The following is a 20,058-nucleotide window of genomic DNA, read 5'->3' as shown; positions in this document are numbered from 1 at the left end:
AGCAAGTGGGAGCCCAGTAAAATGTTTCAGTTTGCAAGTCGGAAGTACAGTAGGCATGTCACCTTTACTGCTTGAAAAGAACAATACAAAAGGCAGTTGGCAGGTGTGGCACTTGCAAGGAAACAAAGCAATAAAACATTTTATCTCAGAGTCTGCAGTTGCAGTGAAACATTTGTGCACTTTGGCTCCAAAAGGCCCCAGGACAAACCCCTCCCTGAGCAGGCTGCAGCTGATCTCAGTTTAGCACAACCACAGCCACACTCAGCTGATCTTCTGGGTATCTCCCTAAACTTCTGCTTTGCCCCTCTAGTGCTGATCACAGCAGGATCACAGGACCTCCAAGGACTCTCTTGGCAGAGTAACAGGTTTGGTCTCAGCTTGAACCCTGCCTCGGACGGGTCTGCAATTCTCCCAACAGTCAAAGACAACAGGGGGCCAGGGGAACCATCTGAGCAGCAAAGAGATATGTATTTTTTAAGCCCATGCTGGTAGTACACAGGAGGGAATTTGGATTTAAACAGTAGCAAAGGCAATTTTGCTTCAGCAGCTGAAGCCTCCTGGTGACCTTGCAGCCAAATTTGAGCTGAGCTGGTCTTTGTGCTGCGGCACTGGTGAACCAAATTAAGAAATTGCCTCTCTCCTTCCCAGCCTAGTGCAGACAAACTGTGCTACACAGTTTGGGATGAAGCCACAGCTTCACTGAAGGGCTGGGGGACAGCACTTCTCAAGGTACCTGCCTGCCTCCCTGCCCAGCTCCCAGAGTCCTTGCCCTCCTCCATCAATACTCAGATGAAGGGAAGGGATTCAAGCAACACCTGCACAGCAATTCAACAGTCCTGGCAGAAAGGACACAGCAGAAGTACAAAACACTGACACAGAGAGTGCAGCCAGCACACACGGTCAGTGCCTTGTGTGAAACAAAGAGGAAAGCTCTGGCTCCCTAGCACAGCAGCACAACACATCCCCTCCATCCTGTTCCTCAGATGCAAATTTCAGGGACCAGTGTCCAAACAGAAGCCTTAAGAGCCTTAGGAAATTCTATGAATCCTGCAAGGCTGGCTGCGGCAGAGCGGACAAAACAGAGCACCCTAAATAGGCTGCAGCTGGTCTTATTGGTGTGCTCTTTAGAAGGACAAGGATGAAGGTTTTTCAGTGCTGCAGCAACTGGGGATGCTGCCCTGGTCCTGCACTCCAACCATGCCCCAGGCACTTACTAGCACCGAGGGGCAGAGATGTGTGTGACTGCAGCCCTTACCTCTTCTCTTGCCGATATGGTGGAGGCCGGAGTGTTGGGCACAGAGCTGAGGGAGGGGCTTGGTCCCGTCCCCGAGGAACTCTGCGAGTCCCCATCTCCAGCAACATCGTGAATCTCTCGAGCAAGGATGGCCACGTCCTTCACCAAGGTCTGGCTGAGCCTAAAGCACAGGCAGTGAAGCAGAACCATTAGGACACAGAATACCAACGTGCCTCACATTCATAAAATATAAAAAGAGGAGTCACAAAACGTTTGTGGGAACTATAACCTCTGCAGAGGCTAGGGCAAGCAGGTTTTTTGGGCTGCCTTGGCAAGGTGCTGAGGAATGTTCGGATGCACAAAAAATAAATCCCCTTCCCACCTGAATCCAGCTTCAAAGTGGAGAATTGATATAAAGCAAATTCTAGTAACTACACACTGCCAGAAAGCAGAGACAATCCATAAACGAATTTTATGTTATTGCTCCTCCACCCATTCACTCTACCTCTTTCTCTTGTTTGTTTGTTTTCTTAATACAGTATAGTTAATTTTTCCTGCGTCTTCTCTTGTTTTCCATTAAAAAGTACATACAGGGGAAAAAAACCTTATTTTTTTACTTAAAGAAAAAAACCTCAATTTCTCTTGCATTTTCCTTGTGGCCTGTAGTCAGAAAATCACAATATGCCTCCACATTCTCCAGAAGAGCTGAGGGATTATGAGGATAAGCATAGCATACGTTAGAGGGATCTGGTTTTCAGAAACCAAGCCTTTAAACTTCAAGCCCCTTGACAGGTGTCCAGTTAATACTCAGTGTTGGCAGGACCTTGCTCTATCTGCTCTAGAGCTCAAAAACAGGTCCTAAATCTCTGGATTGTTGGTAGTAGAGCTTTAAAAAAACCCTTCAGACCAGAAGTAGCTGTTACAGTAATTTTAAAGGAAAACTTCCATGAGAAAAAATAATCTTACAGCTAGTCAGATTCACTTGAAACAAATGTCCCCTTTTAATGAAAAAACCCAAAATAACCAATGAAAAAAAAACACCAAAACATGTCACCCAACAAAAACCCCCACATTATTATGGAATATTCCAAGTTGGAAGGCACCCACAAGGAAAATAAGCAATGCGATAAAACTGTCAGTTCATCAAAACATTTGCTTGGAAAGAAAATGCACAGTTGAACTAATAAAATACAGGCTGAGCTGCCTGCAGAAGGTAACCCCTCTCTGTGCTGGTTTGGATAGAGTTGTCACCAAACACTTCTATGATGTGACTCAGTACTGTAAACAAGTGGCATTTTCCCTTTTAACTCTCCCTGACTCCTCTAAACCCCTCCCAGTTAATTCGGGAGCAGCAAGGGAAATCAGGACTGCAATTACCAGGCAGGCTCTGTGACAGAGCCCTGCATGCTGCAGCGCCAGACGAGTCTGACGCAAGCCTTTATTTATAGCTGCTGAGAGCCGGAGCGCTCCCCGTGCTGGGAATGCTGCTGGGAGGGAAGCTGGCATCTCACACACACACACACTTCGTGCAGCACAGGTAGAGCAGCCTGGTTTGAAGGCTGACACACTTTCTAGCAGCTTGACAGCAACTTTCAGCAAGAAAAGTCCTTCGGAGGTGAGCACGGCAGCAGTGAAGGCGATGTGGCCAAAAGCAGACACAAGGCAGCTTCCTCAAGCAAAAGTATTTCAAGTATGGCCAGTACAATGGAAGACCAGTATTTCTGGAAAGTTGGCATAACACAGTTGCATATTAGAGATGACAAACCACAAACGCCACTGTTTAAAAAAAGAATCTATTTGCTTTATTGCTGAGGTCCTCCAGGCAACCATCAGACCACCAGTACACAGCAAGTACCGTATCCAGGGACATCAAGCTATGCAACGATTCATTTATATACAAGGTCTAGACAGGTTCAGATTCAGTTGTGCCAAGCAAAGAGGTTTCTGCCCTGCAGCTATTCCTTACTGCTCCTTCACCAGCTTCAGGCAAAGCAGCTTCCACAGTTTACATATTCAGTCTTTGTTAATCTATTTGACTTCCTCTGCAGAGAATTAGGAGAGTTCACACCAACCACACCATACACACACACACACTGTGACTTCCAGCAGAGAGCAAAGTTATGCAGGTATAAACAGTCAGACTTCCTACAGCTTGAACAAGAAACAAACCAAGAGACAACAGCCTGCACCGTGGCCTTTTGTAGATACAAGGTACAACCAGCATATCCAGGCTGTAAAGGTTCATGAAAACTTCTAAGTCAATGTTCATATATAAAGGAGATGTGAGCACACAAACAACAGGAGAGAGCCTCTCCTTCTACCCCCACATCTGGGTTTGATTTGAACACCATGGAGAAAAGAACACATTTTAAACTCATGGGTTAACAGATAAAGCCCCACCTCACCTGGCTATTTCTGCTATCTCTGCCGTCTGCGCCATGAAGTTGTAGGGGTCAGGGTTGTCATCAAAATCTTCATCCTCATCTGTTTCTCTGCCGTTGTGCTTCTGCTTGCCCAGCCCAGAGCCACGCATCCTCGGTGTTTGTGTGGCTGTTGAAGTATGGGAGCGTTTGTGTTTAGGGGAGCTGTGATTTGAGCCATATTCCTCCTCCGAAGTAGAAGTGTAATCTGAACCCTGCGGTCTCCGCCTTGATGCTTATAAAAAATGAATTGGTTTCAGATGGAGGACAGTAGTCAAGAGTAACTACAAAAGGCTGAAAGGTAACACAAAACTAGCCCAAGAGCACAAGGAAAGGAGAGTTTCTGTGCAGATCTTAAGTTAAAACACCACATTCTCTGAGTTTATTTCAGAGTTGAGCCCCTCTATGGCTCCCATTCACTGTACAAATTTGGAGTGGAAAATTCCAATGGAAAATTATAATGACTGCACTGTAGTAAATTACTACCCCAGACTCAGTTTTCCATGCACAGAAGCTCTGTGTAGAAGTAGCACACATTTCAGACTCCTCATAGTCCCACAGAAATCCTTTTCTAAAGAGAGCCCAATTTTCAAGCCTGCAGATACCTTTCTAATTAGCTTCAAGTACAAGCAGAAGGAAGGGTTTTTGAGTGAAGAGTAGACTGTGGTGCTTGGTGTTATTTGCAAGAGTACACACCCCGTGTTCACCTCCTGCCTCACAATTCACCATTAATGACACTCTACAAGAAAGTGTTCACAGTCAGGACTGGCTCCAAGCCCTGGAGCCAAGTGGAAGCTGCTCACTTATCCCAACTTGTTCTGCAGACACCCAGGTCTTCCTTGCATGGGAAATGTCAAGGTGTCCTTGTTTGAAAACCGGGCTCCCAATGTTTGCAGCTTCACTATACTCTCTACAGCTACTGCTTCATTCTCTTCTGTCCGCCCCTGGAGAATGAAGACCCACCAAGCACAGAACCAGATGAGTTATTCAGAATTACAACACCAAAAAACTTCACTGTGTTACCAAGACAATCCTAACACTGAAACACTACCTGTGAATTAAGTTGGCATCATACACCATACAAACAAAACCAACTAATTTGGCTTGTAAGATGCAGGTAGAAACTATAGATAATTACTGTATAGTGAAAGAAGGATACCCAGACATTGCTATCTCACCCATAGCTATTATAATGCCTTAGCTTAGGATTTTTATATACATATATGTAATAAAAATAAATTTGCTCATATTCAATTCATAGAGTTGCATCTTTTTATTTTAATGCAGTTTTAGAATCAAGAGGTCACCCTGTCACTGAACAGCAATTTTAAAATGATGAGACTCATTTTCCATCTCTGTGCGCCAAGGGAAATCAGAATCAGCTCCCTCAATATCATTTAAACTACCCTGAGTATACAAATTAGGTACACAGAGGAGCATGGGAGACAGGCCTTTAGCTTTCAGAACTGGTAACTTGGATTATTCTGATGTTATCTGTGACTTTCACAGAAAGCTACTTCATATGGCCCAACAATCTACCAGCATCTCTTGTCTCATGGGCAGACAGTTCACGCTGTTCCTCCACTAGCCAGATTAACTTTCTCCCACTGGGGGAGTTGGGAGTTCCTGTGGTTAGCTAAACACTAAGAACTCCTGGAATAAATCAGCCACATCTGCCTCCTTATCTCCTAGGCCTGACATTCAAAGCTTTCAAGGGTTGTTGTATCATGCTAAAAAAAAGTCTTGATGGCACAGTGCAATAGTCCAGTTTAACAACATGTCCCTCTTGTTGCAGGAAGGAGTTCTAGCTGCTGATTTGCTATGTCTATAACAGCATTAGTACAAGAGCATGGATCACACGACAAGCAAGCATGATGAAGCTCTAAATACACCAGCATGTACTTAGAGCTTGCACAAGGATCAATTCCTATCAAGGAATTACAAGGTTAGTATTTTAAGAGTGACTAATTCAGAGGAAGGATTAGCATCATCTGCTGCAACTATGGACAAGGAAAGGTGTTAGCATGCTGCTACAGAGATGTGGAAATCAAAAACCAATTCATTTAAATAAAGAACTGGCCAACACTTATCATTTTTCTCTGAATGATTTGAAGCCTGTGGTCCAAAGGCAGAGGGAGCACAAAGAGCACCTGCTGTTTGGAAAACTCTGACCACATTATCTTGCTTTAAATTTATCAGCATTAACAAGAAGTTAATAACAGCATCATCTCAAAAAAAGGCAAGAGAAGAGACTGTACATACTCTTTTAGCTTAATCACATTCTGATGTACATGCATATAAAAGCGTGAGAAAAAAAATCACTAAAATTAAAGGTGAAGCTGAATGTACTAAACAATCCAAATCAAAACAAGCAGCAAATAACATTTTTAGCATGCAATAAAAATGAATACTGCAAGAGGGATAAATATTCAGCTGTATGAAAATATATTAAAGGACATATCCAGAACTCCAAGACCCCTTACAAAATCATGAAACTGTTGGAAATAGCATTCCTCTCAACAGGACTGAGAAATCCAGCCAAAGAGGTTCTTCCTGTCCCTTTGTCTACCACTCATTCCAAAAATCCTAAGCAAACACATCTGCTTTGCCACATCTGTAGAAGGTCAAGAACTACAGGCACGGATCTGAACTTAGACCAAAGGTTTCAGGAACAATCTCCCATTACCAATTACCATCCTAAAGTTCTCATCTGAATTGTCCCCATCTCTTAATTGAAAGCTAATTTCAGTGTGACAAATGCTGTTATTTCAAGGGTCTGCTGAGTACTCAACTATAGGGCGATGTAGTCCCCACACCTCTGTCTCATGGGAACCACAACTGTGAACCTGCCTTAGCTGTGGCAAAAGTCACTGAAAATACACAGAAGTGTCAATTTCTTGGGGTAATCAATGTGCAGTGTCTATCTCTGTATTTATATTATCAGGAACAACAAGGGAACAGCTTTCACAACACTGGGACATATATTACTTGTTCTCCAGTTTCAGATGCCTTCAAACCTGCCACCTTGGACATCAAAGGTGTCCAACACCAACATTATTATAAACACTCTGGGAGAAAACTTTGAATCTTATAAGTAAAACAGATCAGAATATTTTGTAGCACTAGAAAGGCATTAAATTCTATCTTTAAAAAAAAAGTACTGTCAAATGGCAACTGGTTGTTCAAAAAATAAACCACTGGAGAAAAAAAAAGTAGCTATTTGTAGCATCCTCACAGACATAACCACAATACCATCTCACTGAGTATAAGAGTGCTCTGCTGTCTCCAAATCCACATGAAGCCTCAACATCCGTGCTGCTCATTAATGCAGACTTTTGTACTCACCAAGGCAGCACCTCTACTACTGTATTACTAATCCTTGGCAACCACGTGCTGCCTGTAAGTCAGAAACGGGGAAGAGGGGAGAAACACAAAGCAGGACCACTTACAGGATGATGAGGAGGAATACTTGACACTGCTTGAACGAGTCCTGCTGAAAGGCTGCTTGGCAGAGGCAGCAGCTGCTGTTTTCCTGGCTGCAGCTCTCACCTCCGTAATGCCCGTCTTCCGATAGGACTCGGCGCTGCGGCCCGAAAACCCCGTCCTCGACTGCGCCGTCTCCGAGTCACTGGGCACCGTAAACGACCCTGCCCGTTTCCTGGGCATGGCCAGGATGTCCAGCCGGGAGAGCTTCTTCGTCTCCGTGGGCTGCTTGGTGCCCTGAGCAGTGGCATCCGAATTGGAGGCTGCTTTCTCAGCATCCACGCATTCGTTGTCCGAAGCATCTCCCAGCCGGGCACGGCGCAGCTTTGAGGCCCTTGTGGGCCGTGGGGTGGATAAACTGTTGGACCGGGTGAGAACCTGCTGGATTTTCTGCACATTCGAGGTTGTTTTGCTCTGATCCTCCTTGGTGACCTGAGTGAAAGGTTTCCTCCTGGGAACAGGCCGGGCTACCGAGTGCTCATGGTCAGACACAACCGCATCTGGGACTGGCAGGTAGGGTGGGTTTGAGCTTTTCTCGTCATCTGTGAAGTCAAGTGACCCTCGAGTCCCAGCGCTCCGCTTCATCTGGAAGCGTTTGGCGGCCTCTGCTCGGTTGGGTGCCTCCGGTGCTTGCGTTTTCCGCTTCTCCGTCAGCCTGTCCCGAGCGCTGGGCTGCCCACACTGGTCCTGGATGGATGGTGTGGAGGAAGATTTCTCCTTCTGCAAGCTCACAACTGCTTTGCGTTTCGGGGCACTTGCTGGGACGTTTTTGCCACTCACCAAGCTGACTGTGCTGGCCGTGTCTACATCCGAGTCCCCTGACAAGGAGTCCTCCAGCTGACCACCAGTTTCTGATGGCTCTAGCTGTTGGCTTTGACCAAGCAATTTGGCTTCCAGTGCTGCCAAGGCAGTTTCAGTGTCCTTAAGCAGAAGATGAGTGTCCTGACTAAAGTCCATACGAGTTGACCGAACAGCCTCTAAATCTTTAAGCAGAGGGTGACTTGAAATATGTGGGAGTTTATTCTGAGGAACACCACTGCTTGATTTATCTTTGGTAAAACTTTCCTGTCTAACAAAAGATGCTGTCTCCTTTCCTGACATGTTTTCTTGATCTTGAGGAAGACTCTGAGGAAGAGAAATGACAACCTTTCCAGCCGTGTTTATATAAGCACTAACATCTTTGACCGGTGGCTTTCCAGAAACTGCTGTGCCAGCACACTTGAAGGAAAACTCTGGATCCTTGCTGTCCTTGTCTGCTCGAGTGTGTGACACACTCAGAGAGAGCTTGGAGGGAACCTCTGCGTCATTGCTGTCATCACCAATGTAGAACGAAGTAGAAACTGGCTCACTCCCAGCTCTCACGTGAGAGATCCGGGAGGCTCCTGGCTGCCGACTCTCTGATCTATTGTCTTCCCTCATCTGCTCTAGCTTTTTGCTGTTCTCTTTGTATTTCTTGCCTTTTTCCGTGCTGAAGCCATCGTCAGATCTGCTGGCATCGCTGAGGCTATCCGGATCCAGGTCTTCTTGGATGAAGAGGCGGCTGCTGGAATCGCCATAGGCTTCCACACAGTGGTCCTTCACAATGGTTCTCTTGGTAACCTCTGAATAGGACTCCTGGCACACCAGGACTGGGGGAGTGGGGCTGTCTGATTTATCACTTGGTGGGAGCTGGGGAAGAAGGCGCCTTGTTCTTGAGGGTACAGAGTTTTCTGGTTCCCCAGGTTTTGGGGGTACCCCACTTTCTGAAGAAAGTCATGAAGAAAAGAATCAATTACTGTAAAACTATGTAACTTATTTATTTATTTGTTTAGGAAGAGCTTGATCCTGCAAAGTGCAAGTCCACAAAAGCACTCATAAGATGTGCTTAGAAGGTTTGATGTCATATGAACATCAGCAGGGCCTGATTGGTCCCTGCTCCCTTGGGTTTATCAATACAGACATTAAACTTAATTCCTTTGCAGAATCATGCTGCTCCACACCTTCCCCTCTCCAGGTAGTATGTCAGATTCATTCTCCCATAATTTACCTCTCAGTACAAGCACTATGGAGTATAATGACATTGCTGGGATTTAGCATCAATCAGGCCACAGGAATGAGATGAAAAGCCATCAGACATCAGTGATGCAGTGTTTTAAGTGCCATTTTAAACAACTTTGCCCATTTGACTAAATAGATTGTGGTTTTCACAGTACAGGTTCTCCTACACTCATATCCCAGAGCAAAGTCCCAGGAGAAAGACCCTGTAATAATCAAGAGACTGTGAATTAGAGCTTGCTGCCCCAGCACATGTGGGCTTATCAGCAGGGACACCAACACTCCATAGAAAGAATGTTTCTATTTCTCCCATGCTGCTGGCCATATCTGATAAGACCTCTTAAATACCAGGATAACTGGTTATCTGGCTATGGTAATATTATAAGCACTCCAGGAGTTAGGTGTCCTACATGGTGTGAAAACAGTAGCAATGATCTCTGAAACAAACTTTCCTTTTAATTTTTATTGGATCTATCTATAGCTGCTGATGGAAAGAACATATGACAAGTAATCCTGATCAAAAAACGGTTGAAAACATTTGTAAAAGCCAACAAAGTAATTTTCTCCTTTTCTCACACACCAAGAGGACCACAGGGTCTGTAAGGTGTCTTCCAAGCTATGATGGGAATCTGATATCCTCTAACTTCCTTTCTCTCCCACCATATCTAATTTTCTACACTGATCTCCACCCTTTAAAATTGCCACTTAACAGCAAATCCCAGAACAGCCTAAATTCTCAGCGCAGCCAGACACAGGAGATGCATAAAAAAACCATGCAAGTCAGGAACTTAACTCCAAGGCTATGTGCAAAGGGCTCTCATCAGGCATCATAAGGCAGTTTAAGGAATCACAGCTTGGGGCTGGTTAACACCCAAAGCCCTTACAAGCCTTCTACTTCCCAGGTTCCCCTTAGTCATGTCAAACCTAACATTTAAGAATCTCTTGAATAACTCTAGAATGCAAACCAGAGGCTCTCTCTGTCTTCAGTCCACTGGGAACTATTCACTCTGTGCTTCCCATCTCCAACTACTACAGCTAGAACAGAAAATAAGCTACAACCAGATGCAGAGATGCCCTAAATTTCTGCCTTTTCTATCATCCTGGTTTAGATTCAGATATCCCTGAACCGCAGTATCAGATGAGACTTACCTGCATTTCCATCACCCTGCCCAGAGACGGATCCAGAGTCAGAGTAACTGTCCGCAAGGCTCGCCCACCTTGACACCCACTTCTGACTCCCTTGAGATGCTGCAGACATCTACAACAAGGTGGGGAAGATCGGGTCAGAAAGAGAGCTTGTACACAAAATCCTAGCCACAAAATCTCTCCTCTCATACTGACATTACTCGGTCTGTTTGAGATGGAAATCAAGCTACACATCACATTTACATCCAGACAGAAAAGCCATCTACACCTCCACCATCCCAGGAAATCCACCTGGACTGCCCATACCTGTGCTTCAGCCTGAGACCCATTCACAGCTTTTGAGGAAAATGCCTGGAGCAAGGGTGACTTCTGACTAGTGCCATTTTCACTGATTAGATGCTGAGAACTGGAGTCATCTTTTTCACCTTTAATTATTGGTCTAAAGGTTGAAGAGATTCTGGAAAATTCAGGCGATTCAAGAACACCAAAAACCTGAAAAGATGTTTGCATGGGAATATAAAAATGCAAGGAAACAGAAAAACATTAGCCAAAATCTGTGAAAATCTGTGAAACATTAGTCACACACAAACTATGATCCCAAGAGGCCAGAAACACTTGCCAATGCTTCCATGCAAACCATGTAAATGATTTTATTCTGTACTCCACAGTAGCAGCTTTAAATATACATAATCATAGAATTCCACTCACACCCACATTTCCTCTCTCCCTCATTATTTAGGGGTGTTGCCTTTAAAAGCAGTAACTTTCACTTTTCAGCCCAGAGAAATTTAGGATGAATGTCAGGAAAGCTATTTACCAGCTCATTCATGAAGATTTAGACAGAGAAAACGGCAAAGCTCCATCCCCAGTGCCTTTCATAGACTGTAGCTGTGAGTGGGCTGAACAAATCAGCCCTGCACTGCCACAAGGAACTGGACAGGCTGCACCTCTGAGATGGGTGAGTGTTTGAGCTCGTTGCACAGATTCCCCCTGAAGATAAACAGGCCTTCTATGGGGAATGACAAGGACTCATGCCTCAGAAGGGCTTGTTCCTCTCACTTGACTGCAAGAAGTTCAGACAAAGATACCACTACAGAGGGTGCCTTGGCTGCGCAGAGATAGCCATAAAGATCTCCACTCTCACTGCTGTTGAAAAAATGAGCTTGCAACGGTGGAGGGATAAAGAACAGAAACACCTTAGAACCTAAGTAAGTCCAGAATTCATTTTCTTTCTTCCTGGACAGAAGCACTAAGGTTCACTTATCAACTGTTTCACAAGTGTCAGGTCCACACTGCACCAAGCCTATGGCACAGTCGGGACAGAAGCTGGCCAGTTTGTCTGCCAGAGTCACATGGCTGCCAAGACTACTCCCCAGAAATATTTGTATTTTTGTGGCATTTTCCTCCATATTTCTCCATCAGAACAATTAGTCATCTATTGTCAGGACTAGGACCTTGCTGTGACCTAAATGCCATGCCCTGAAAGCTTCCGATCACATTTCAAACAAGATGTAAGGAACAAATGTAATCAAAAACAAAAGAGGGAAGCTAAATCCAGGCTCATAAACACTGTATACAAAGCTTTAAAGCCAGGTTCAATTAAGGCTTCCTTTAAACCTTGCCATCCTCCTGACTACATTTCACTAAATCTTCATAACAACTTGCCAGTTTTGTTTTCATAATAGACCGCAGATGAGAGTTAAACCTGAAAATCAGCCAAACTTTCGTTTGCCCTGCGGTTGGTTAGTTGGGTGGATTCTTCTTAAGCCTCCCTCACCTCTGTTGTTTAGCTTTTAGGCAATCACTCACTCTGCAAAATCCAAACAAGTACAGATCCATCTGGGATTGCCTCTGCCCTAGATCACACCCTTTGCTATCTCAGCCAGCTGCCACTTGCTCTGACTGCAAGCACTGCCTTTCTAATCAGGCATAGCCAAATAGAGAAACATCTGCCACTAAGGCTTGTAAGCACCAGCCCTTGGCATTTCCTGTGGCCTACCATGGGATGATGCATCAGTGATGGGCCACAGCTCCCATCTTCACAACAGCGGGCAGGAGGTGATGCAATGCCAAGGCAGAGGCTTGTGAGCAGTCCTAGAGAGCAGAGCTGCTCCCAGCCACAGCTGTCAGCAGGAACAGCCTGATCTTTATTCAGGTGTTGCCCTTCCTCTAAACAGATGGCAAACCCACTCTTTCCCTCTTGTTTCCAAATTTAATTTTTAAGCAAGCAGTTCTTTGCCATGGGCATATTTTGCCTTCTTTAACTCTGTGGGGTTTTGTTTGTTTGTAATTTTGTTGTTTTGATGGGATTTTTCAAAGACAAGCATCACAGTTTGTTGGGGCCTATCCTTAGCACAGGTCACCCAGGATGATTTTCCACCCTTAACTATAATGCCCTGCTGCACCCAATTGCATCCCCTCATGGCAACAGTTCATTTAGGCCCTCCGAGCCTTCAGCCCTCAGCTCACTGGCCAAGCACAGAAAAGCAGAATTTACCTGATCTATCATTTTTCGCGCTTCCTCCACTTCTTTGTCCTGCGACTCTGTCTCAATGGTGTACGTGCCCGTCTCACTCACACTGTCCTCCTCATCATTCCTCCTGCCCTGGGCAGACTTCACCTCTGGAGGTGGAGCAGAGGCAGGCTCTGGTTCTGAGGATATAACCACGCGTGGAGCTACCGGCATGGGCACAGGGGCTGGTTTCTCAGCGTTTGGCTTCCCAGACTGAGCAGTCTCACGCAAGTACTCAGCCATAAAATCCTGAGCCATTTTCGACTTCCTCCCAACGCTCCCGTAACTTTTGGCTCTGGGAGCAGAGGAGGATGAAGAGCTGATCCGATCCTCTGTCTTGTCCCTCTTGAAGGAGCTCGCTCTTTGGGTCCCGCAGGAGTTGGTGGTGGCTTTGCCCGCCTGGGCTGTGAGGTGGGATGGCGGCACTGAATTTCCCGGCTTCTCCGCCGGCAACGCGTTCTTGCGCTTTTCAACCTTGTTCTTCAGCCCCGCATCCGTGTCGCTCTGGGACGAATGAGCGCTGTGCGTGAAGGACTGGGACCGCTTCTTGCGCGGCGTGTCCTCGAAGAACTCGATGACGAAGGCCTGCTTGTTGTGCAGCATCTCATGGGGGTCACGCCTCATCTGGCGCTGCAGCCTCGTCTGCTCTGTCGGGCGTTCCCCACCCGTCGTCGTCTCCTTCTCCGCCTTGGGGTCTTCGGTGTCGCTCTGCGTCCCGTCCTCGTGTCTGTTGCCTGGAAACAAGGTATGCAGATTTGACCTTCATACTCTGTTGTTGTAGGCCTGTCATTACCTCCCAGTTGAAATTTATCATTTCAGTTACAAGAAAAGCATTCTGTAAGATTAAAAAACTCCAAAGACATCTCTGTGGTACAGGGATTACACCCCATCAGAAGAAATAAAGAGAAAGCAGCTTTCTCTCCTGACCCCACTTTTCACCACTGGTTGGCTACCAAGTTCATTATTTATTTAAGAAGAATTCAAGAAGTACTTTCAAGCTCATGGATTTCTGATTTTTTTCTGATTCTGGGGGTGATGGGTTTACATACCTAATATTTTGTTTCTTTACTTAATCAATTCAAATAAAAATTATGAAATTATTTTGCTATTCTATCCAATTACTGTAGTCCAAGACCACCTCGCTAGGTTTTTTTTTTTACAGAACAGAAATATCTCTGCAGGATCAGGAAATAAAACCCTCACACTGTATACCATGAAACCAAATCCCCACAATGAAAGATCAGATCACTGCATTACAAGTACATGCATCTCCAAGCACCCTACAAGGGGAAATAAACCAGAAGCTAACAGAAAAGTGGATTTGCAGGATTCTTTATTCTTCCTGGAGATTTAAGAATCACACCATGACAACCCCATGAGTTACACCATCCTATCACCAGCCAAGCAAAGGTTAAATCATTACTTAAGAGTTCACTAAGCTTAAACTAAGTTTATAATTCTTTTCACTTATGTTAGCAACAACCATCTTTACAACTGTCTCTATGTATCAGTGCCTGCCTGCCTCTCAGCACCTTAGCTCAGGACTCTCAGAAAATAAGCTGAAGTAAAACAAAAAGTCAAAATTAAAACAAAAAGTTAAAAGTAAAACAAAAAACAAACCTTTTTTTGGAGAAGGAAACGGGTGTGAAGGCACACAACACGATTCAGTCAACGACCAGGAACCTGTCATCGGGAGAACGGGGAAAGAGGTCTCTGCGCTCGAGACTGTAATATGTAGCAAGATATACTGGCTAAAAGATCACGTGTTTGAGGGAAAACTACTCAAACCAACTTGGCAAGTTCTCCAAACTCATGGGTGAAGACCATTTATTACATCAAGTTAACTGTGAAAGATTAGAATTTAATGCAAGGTCCATTCAACCCAGGAGTCAATTCTATGAAGAGTTTGCTAATACACTCATGAAGAAAGCCAGCAAACTTTGCATTGTGCCCTGAGGGCTGATAAGCTTCATCCTTGGAAGGGAAAGTTCTTAAATTAAAGGTCTTGAGGAAGAGCTCTGATGAATGCAAAACGGTGAGGACACAAGGAAAACATGCACCATGCTCATGGATGACCCAGCAGAACATCATGCACATCCCCTCAAGCTGCTAAGACCTGAACACCCTGTAGTATTGATACCAGCCTTTGCATTCACCACAGTGTTGCTGGAAGTGAACAAATGCTACTTAGATAGCCCCAGTGGAGTGCATTTCTGATCCTGGAGACCCAGACTTGGTAGGCAGCCAGCAGCAGCCTCCAGCTCATCTTCAACATTAGCCCTGCCAGAAGAACACGCTGCACAGCTATCGTAGATAAATGACATCTCCCAAAGCGGAGGCGGATCAGCTCCTCAGGCCATCAACACTGTATGTTTTAATCAAATGTCCAGCGTTGATTTCTTGATATGCAAATTACGCCCTGAATTACCTCAGCTTCTTTCCATGCCTTATGGACTGCAGAGAGGCAAATGCAGTCAGCATTCCTGTGCATCACAACAGCAACACCTGCCCAACTCTCTAGTTTTCTCCAAGAGGAAAGTACAAAACCACTGAAACACATTTCTATCCCTGACGATGTTCTCCAGTAAGTCAACAAAATCCAGTATGACAATAAAATAAAGAATCGCAGCACAAACCCTTCCATCACATAGTCACATTATGCTGAAAATAAGACCCCAAATAATGAAACAGGGCACCTCAACACTGTCCCTTATTGGGAAGGACTAGAACCAAGCAATGGCCAAAAAAATAGTTCAATTTCCATGCCATGCCAAACCATATGGCTGAATATGAGACTTTTACAGGTACAAGGTTCCCACAAATATGTAACCAAACCAGCAATTTGGAGGTGTAATACATAAAACTCTTCATATTATAACAAATTTTGGGGTTTTTTTTTCAAGAAGGTCAAAGCAAATATTCCTTTAAGAGAAAAGAAGGTCCTACTTATTTAAGTAGGACCTCAAGCACAAGTAGGTCTGGTAACCCTCAATTCCACAGAATCAGCTCAAGCTTCAGTTCAAAACAATAGCTTTTCCAAAGGCAAGGCAGTGAGAATGCAGGAATCACTGGTCTCCTCCAAGCTGTTCAGTGGATGGCCCAAGAAGAGACACCCAAGCAATCATAAATCTTGCAGAATGTATTCCAAGTTGCATCAGAATCATGTAAGTCCCATCACCTAAGAACTGGGCTCCAAACTTAACTTCAGACCTTTGAAAATCCCAAAAGAATTCCTCACAGTAACACACTTAACAAGACACAGGTCCACTAAATCTGGTGTTTTTGAACAGAGCAGGATTTTAGGAAAGCTTTGGGTTAGGAGAAGAAACCTTTTCCTACAAGCACAACAATTTCCTCTACGAGGGATCATGTGTATCTCAACTCTACCAGTATTGTCTCTGTAACAACTTTGGATCATCCAATCAACTGAGTCTGGTCATTACCAGATGATCACACTTAGACTTAAGGCAGCAGGATGATCATGCTTAGACTCCTCTGGACTAATGTTAAAAAGAAAAGCCATTCCATCAGGTAGGGGAAGCCAAGAGAACCAAATTCACTGAAATATCTGTATTTATCAGCCTGCCTGACCATATGGAAATTATTTTAGACATTTAAAAACCAAAATCTTTTTTTCAACCAATTACTCTTGAGCTGGCATTACAGATGCAGAGGAGTCACAATAGTGTCCCCAAGCCAACATCACACAGGACTTCAGGGCCAGGTGAAGAGCATGCTAGCTGCATTCAAAATACCAACAGTCATTACAGTAATACTCTTCATGTTGCAAATTTGGAGCAGAGATAATTAAGTCCAGTTCTCCTTGATGGGAGAAGGGTTTTCATATTTTATTATGAAAGGCTGGATTTTGCACGGCCAACAGAGAGCTCTGCCCACATGACAAGACATTCACTCACCTTTAAGAGTCCTCACATGAACTGGCAGGTCACTCTTGGTACTGTAAACATCATCTCCTGCAGACTGCCTTCTCATCAGGCTTGGGTCATTCTGGACAAGCCAGTCAGCCACTTTGCTCTCAGCTGACATCACTTCTGTATGAGCTGGTTCCTTACAGTAGGGTCTTCTCTGTCTGAGTGAAAATTTAGTTATATGGTCTTTTATCTTTATTTTACCAGGGGTACCATCATCAAATTCAATGGTGAAAGAGGCATGACTCTGTACCACAGGGGCTACCACAGCATCAACATCTTTTGTTGGGATCTCATGGACCTGTGTTTCTGTAGACTTTGATGGCTGCTGAAATTCTTTAGTTGGAATCTCAAAATAACTTGGCTCTCTCCGGAAGGCAAACACAGATTGTTCTTGGGCATCCCTATAAGTAGAAATATTCCCATTCAGTTCCTCTTCATGTTGGGTTATCTCTTTTGATCTCTCTACAAAAGTGGGAAAAAAAAAAGGATAAAATAACATTTTTTCAGTACTACTTAATTCACTTGTTTCAACTTCTTGGAAGGGCTACTAATGACAACCCCTCTCTGCTAGAGAACAGATACACTGTGTGTGCATGGAAATAAAACACTCATTGTGCAGTAGAGCATATGATGATGCAAACATCAGGTTTACTGCACAAGTGAAAACTACATGCCTCTTCCATACACACAGACTGAAAACAACTGGAGTGCTAAGGCCAAATGGCTCCCAAGGATGATGAGGTGAGAAACAGATACGGCTACACAACTAACTCTAAAATAAACTTAGTGATTTACTCCACAGCTGCTGTTTCTAGTGGTCAAATATTTTAGGGAAAACATTTTAATTCCCCCTTATGCCAGTTTCAGCAGCAGCAACCTACACACAGGAATGTGCAAATACAAGCACAAAAACAAGTAGTAATTAGAAGTCTTGAAACAGGACAGCTTCAAGCAGTAAATATCAAAAGTGTGCCAAAATTTTGTGTCCCCTATCTGCCCCCACCCCACCTCACCTCCATTACCTGAGTAATGTTCCTCTTGCCTTCTCTCTTCCTTGTTATTTGCATCATCTTCCCCCCACCAGGAGGGCTGCCCATAGAGAGGGGTGCGGTAAGTATTCGTTTCTAGGAAGAGGATAAGCAAATACTTTAACACAAAAAATATTAATTTACCAGGTTCAACTGCACAGCAAAAGGGGAAAACAGCAAGGCCAGATGAGACCATGAACCTGTTACATCACAGTTATAACAACAGCAAATTATATATAATAATATGTTCAGGCTTTTCTTTGTTTTGCCTTTTTTTCCTTTTTACGTTCTATTTCAAGATACTAAATCCACCTCCTTTCATTGTCTTTCATGTGTTTCCCAGATACTGGCTTTTGTCCCTTTCTTGCCTTACTATACACACAAAGTAGAAGATTTTTGGCAGGACAGACTACAAAACACTACCTACAAAACTGTCTTCAACTCATCTGCAATTTGGGTGAAAATCTTTTTCCTCACCTTAACTGGGAAGAATTTAACTCTACCCTTTTTGTCCCACCATGTGCTTGGATATGTCCAGGCTAGAGATTTTTCACACTGTTTACCACTCCCACTGTAAGTGACACACATTCCACAACAGGAAATTCTCAAAGCATTACAAACTTAGGAAAAATAGTAAAACCATCTCCTCACACTTTCATAAAGAAGCAGTAAACTCTCACTCTCTAAAGCTTATTTACAGTAAACCAAATGAGTTGCATAGTCATTGTAGGACAGAGGTTTTTCTCATGGAGAATTTCCTCTAGAAGAGCCAGGCTTACATTATTTCTCTATTCAGTGAGCACTGACTAAAAGATCAGGGCTTCACTGCACCCACTCAGTGGAGCTGATCCACTGCTCCTTGTTTTGTACCCCACAAAACAAGGTTGTGTTTTGGCAGTGCCTAGGGCTGATGTTGTTTATGCAACAAACAAAAAGAATACACCCAATTTGCCTGTGGAGCAGTCAATACTACAGTTTTTTCACAGTTCAAGAGAAGCAAATAAAATAGCTTTTATTGTTTCATCTCGAGGCGATAGAAATGCCAGGATAGGTCAGGGGCTGAGGTTAAGATTCAGCTTTTTTAGGCTGCTTCTGCCTCTGCTCATAGCAGCTGTAGCTGGTCATGTCTTGAAACCCTGGCTCCAGCTCCAGAGCCATAGCTGGGATTCTACTGCCAGCTGCTGCTCAGCTTGTGGTTTTCAAGCCACACACTGCCCTGTGCAAAGCAGCTCTCAAACAGCCCTGCAATTTTGCATTCCCTGCTTTAGTAGGGACACAACAGAAAGCAGTTGTCAGCATAAGGGAAGTCAGGGGAATTAAATAACTCAAATTTAAAAAGCAGCCTGATTTTATCCTGTTGTTTCTAAAGCTACACCGACCCAGCGGCCACTGCTTCGGGTATTTTTGTTCTAGGATCATTCCAGATATACAAGCTCATACACTGACAGTCCACAAGAAAAAATTTTGCTTTACAGATGCAGCCCACAGGCCCTTTTCTAGAGATCTTGTTCATGTTTCAAAATTAACCACGCAGCCTCACTTCTCACTGAGGATCAAAAGAGGCTGAAAGTATTACTCTCCTCCCTGCCTAGAGTGCATGGAAGATAAACCATGTTCCTATTATGTGGGCGGCCTTTGAAAGTTCAAAGGAGGAAGCATTTCTCACCATGATAAATTGGAATTGCCAAGCAATACGTTTCATAACTGATGGGTAAACCACTCATGGGAGAGAGGGGAAAAAAATAATTTAAAAACCTTTTCACAAGGTTGTCAGTGAACCCTACTCCAGTGCAGGGCTTGGTTTTTCCTAGGCTGAGAACTTCTGTCACACAGCCTAGCAGAAACCTCCCATACTCTTTTCATGCTATAACTTGTCCACTAGACCCCACCCCACGCATGAAGGACCTGCTCCAGGCACTTTGGGCACACCATGCATTATTACCCTCTGGCTTGCAGTACACATCTTAGGGTTGATGGCCAAGAGGCAGCTATCTGGGGGAAGTCAGGGGAAGGACATCAACACTTGAACACAAATCCATTAGCAAGAGCTAGTGATGTCAGAGGTAATTTGTGCCTGAAGGGATCAACTACCCTTATAGATGAAATGCAAAGACCACCTGCACACCACTGTTGCACAAGCAGCACCTTTCCCAAGGATGGGCGCTGTTACTGCTTGCATCTCACAAGGAGTTGCAGCTCACTAACAGCTCGTCTCTCCAGCACAGCTCAGCCCCAAAGGGATGCCAAAGGCCCCCTAGTCTAGAAGATG

General features: G+C 44.4%; 1 protein-coding gene across 10 annotated transcripts in view; it reads right to left on the bottom strand.

The window, feature by feature from the left end:
* Nucleotides 1-20,058, bottom strand: part of CEP170B (centrosomal protein 170B) — a 58,057-nt gene that overhangs the window by 11,407 nt on the left and 26,592 nt on the right. For 3 of the 10 annotated variants that reach the window (XM_072930478.1, XM_072930481.1, XM_072930480.1), the window contains exons 7-15: nt 17,784-17,885; nt 16,747-17,223; nt 14,450-14,554; nt 12,815-13,563; nt 10,624-10,809; nt 10,321-10,429; nt 7,104-8,879; nt 3,640-3,889; nt 1,256-1,415 (exon numbers count right to left, since the gene is read on the bottom strand). In XM_072930478.1, the coding sequence (XP_072786579.1) occupies nt 1,256-1,415; nt 3,640-3,889; nt 7,104-8,879; nt 10,321-10,429; nt 10,624-10,809; nt 12,815-13,563; nt 14,450-14,554; nt 16,747-17,223; nt 17,784-17,885 (3,914 nt within the window). The remainder of the gene's footprint in view (nt 1-1,255; nt 1,416-3,639; nt 3,890-7,103; nt 8,880-10,320; nt 10,430-10,623; nt 10,810-12,814; nt 13,564-14,449; nt 14,555-16,746; nt 17,224-17,783; nt 17,886-20,058) is intronic. The other 7 variants (XM_030275103.4, XM_030275102.4, XM_072930482.1 and 4 more) reach the window with 4 other exon arrangements.

The sequence above is a fragment of the Taeniopygia guttata genome, chromosome 5 (genome assembly GCF_048771995.1).
Source record: "Taeniopygia guttata chromosome 5, bTaeGut7.mat, whole genome shotgun sequence".
NCBI lineage: Eukaryota > Metazoa > Chordata > Aves > Passeriformes > Estrildidae > Taeniopygia > Taeniopygia guttata.
This window is presented reverse-complemented; position numbering and strand designations above follow the sequence as displayed.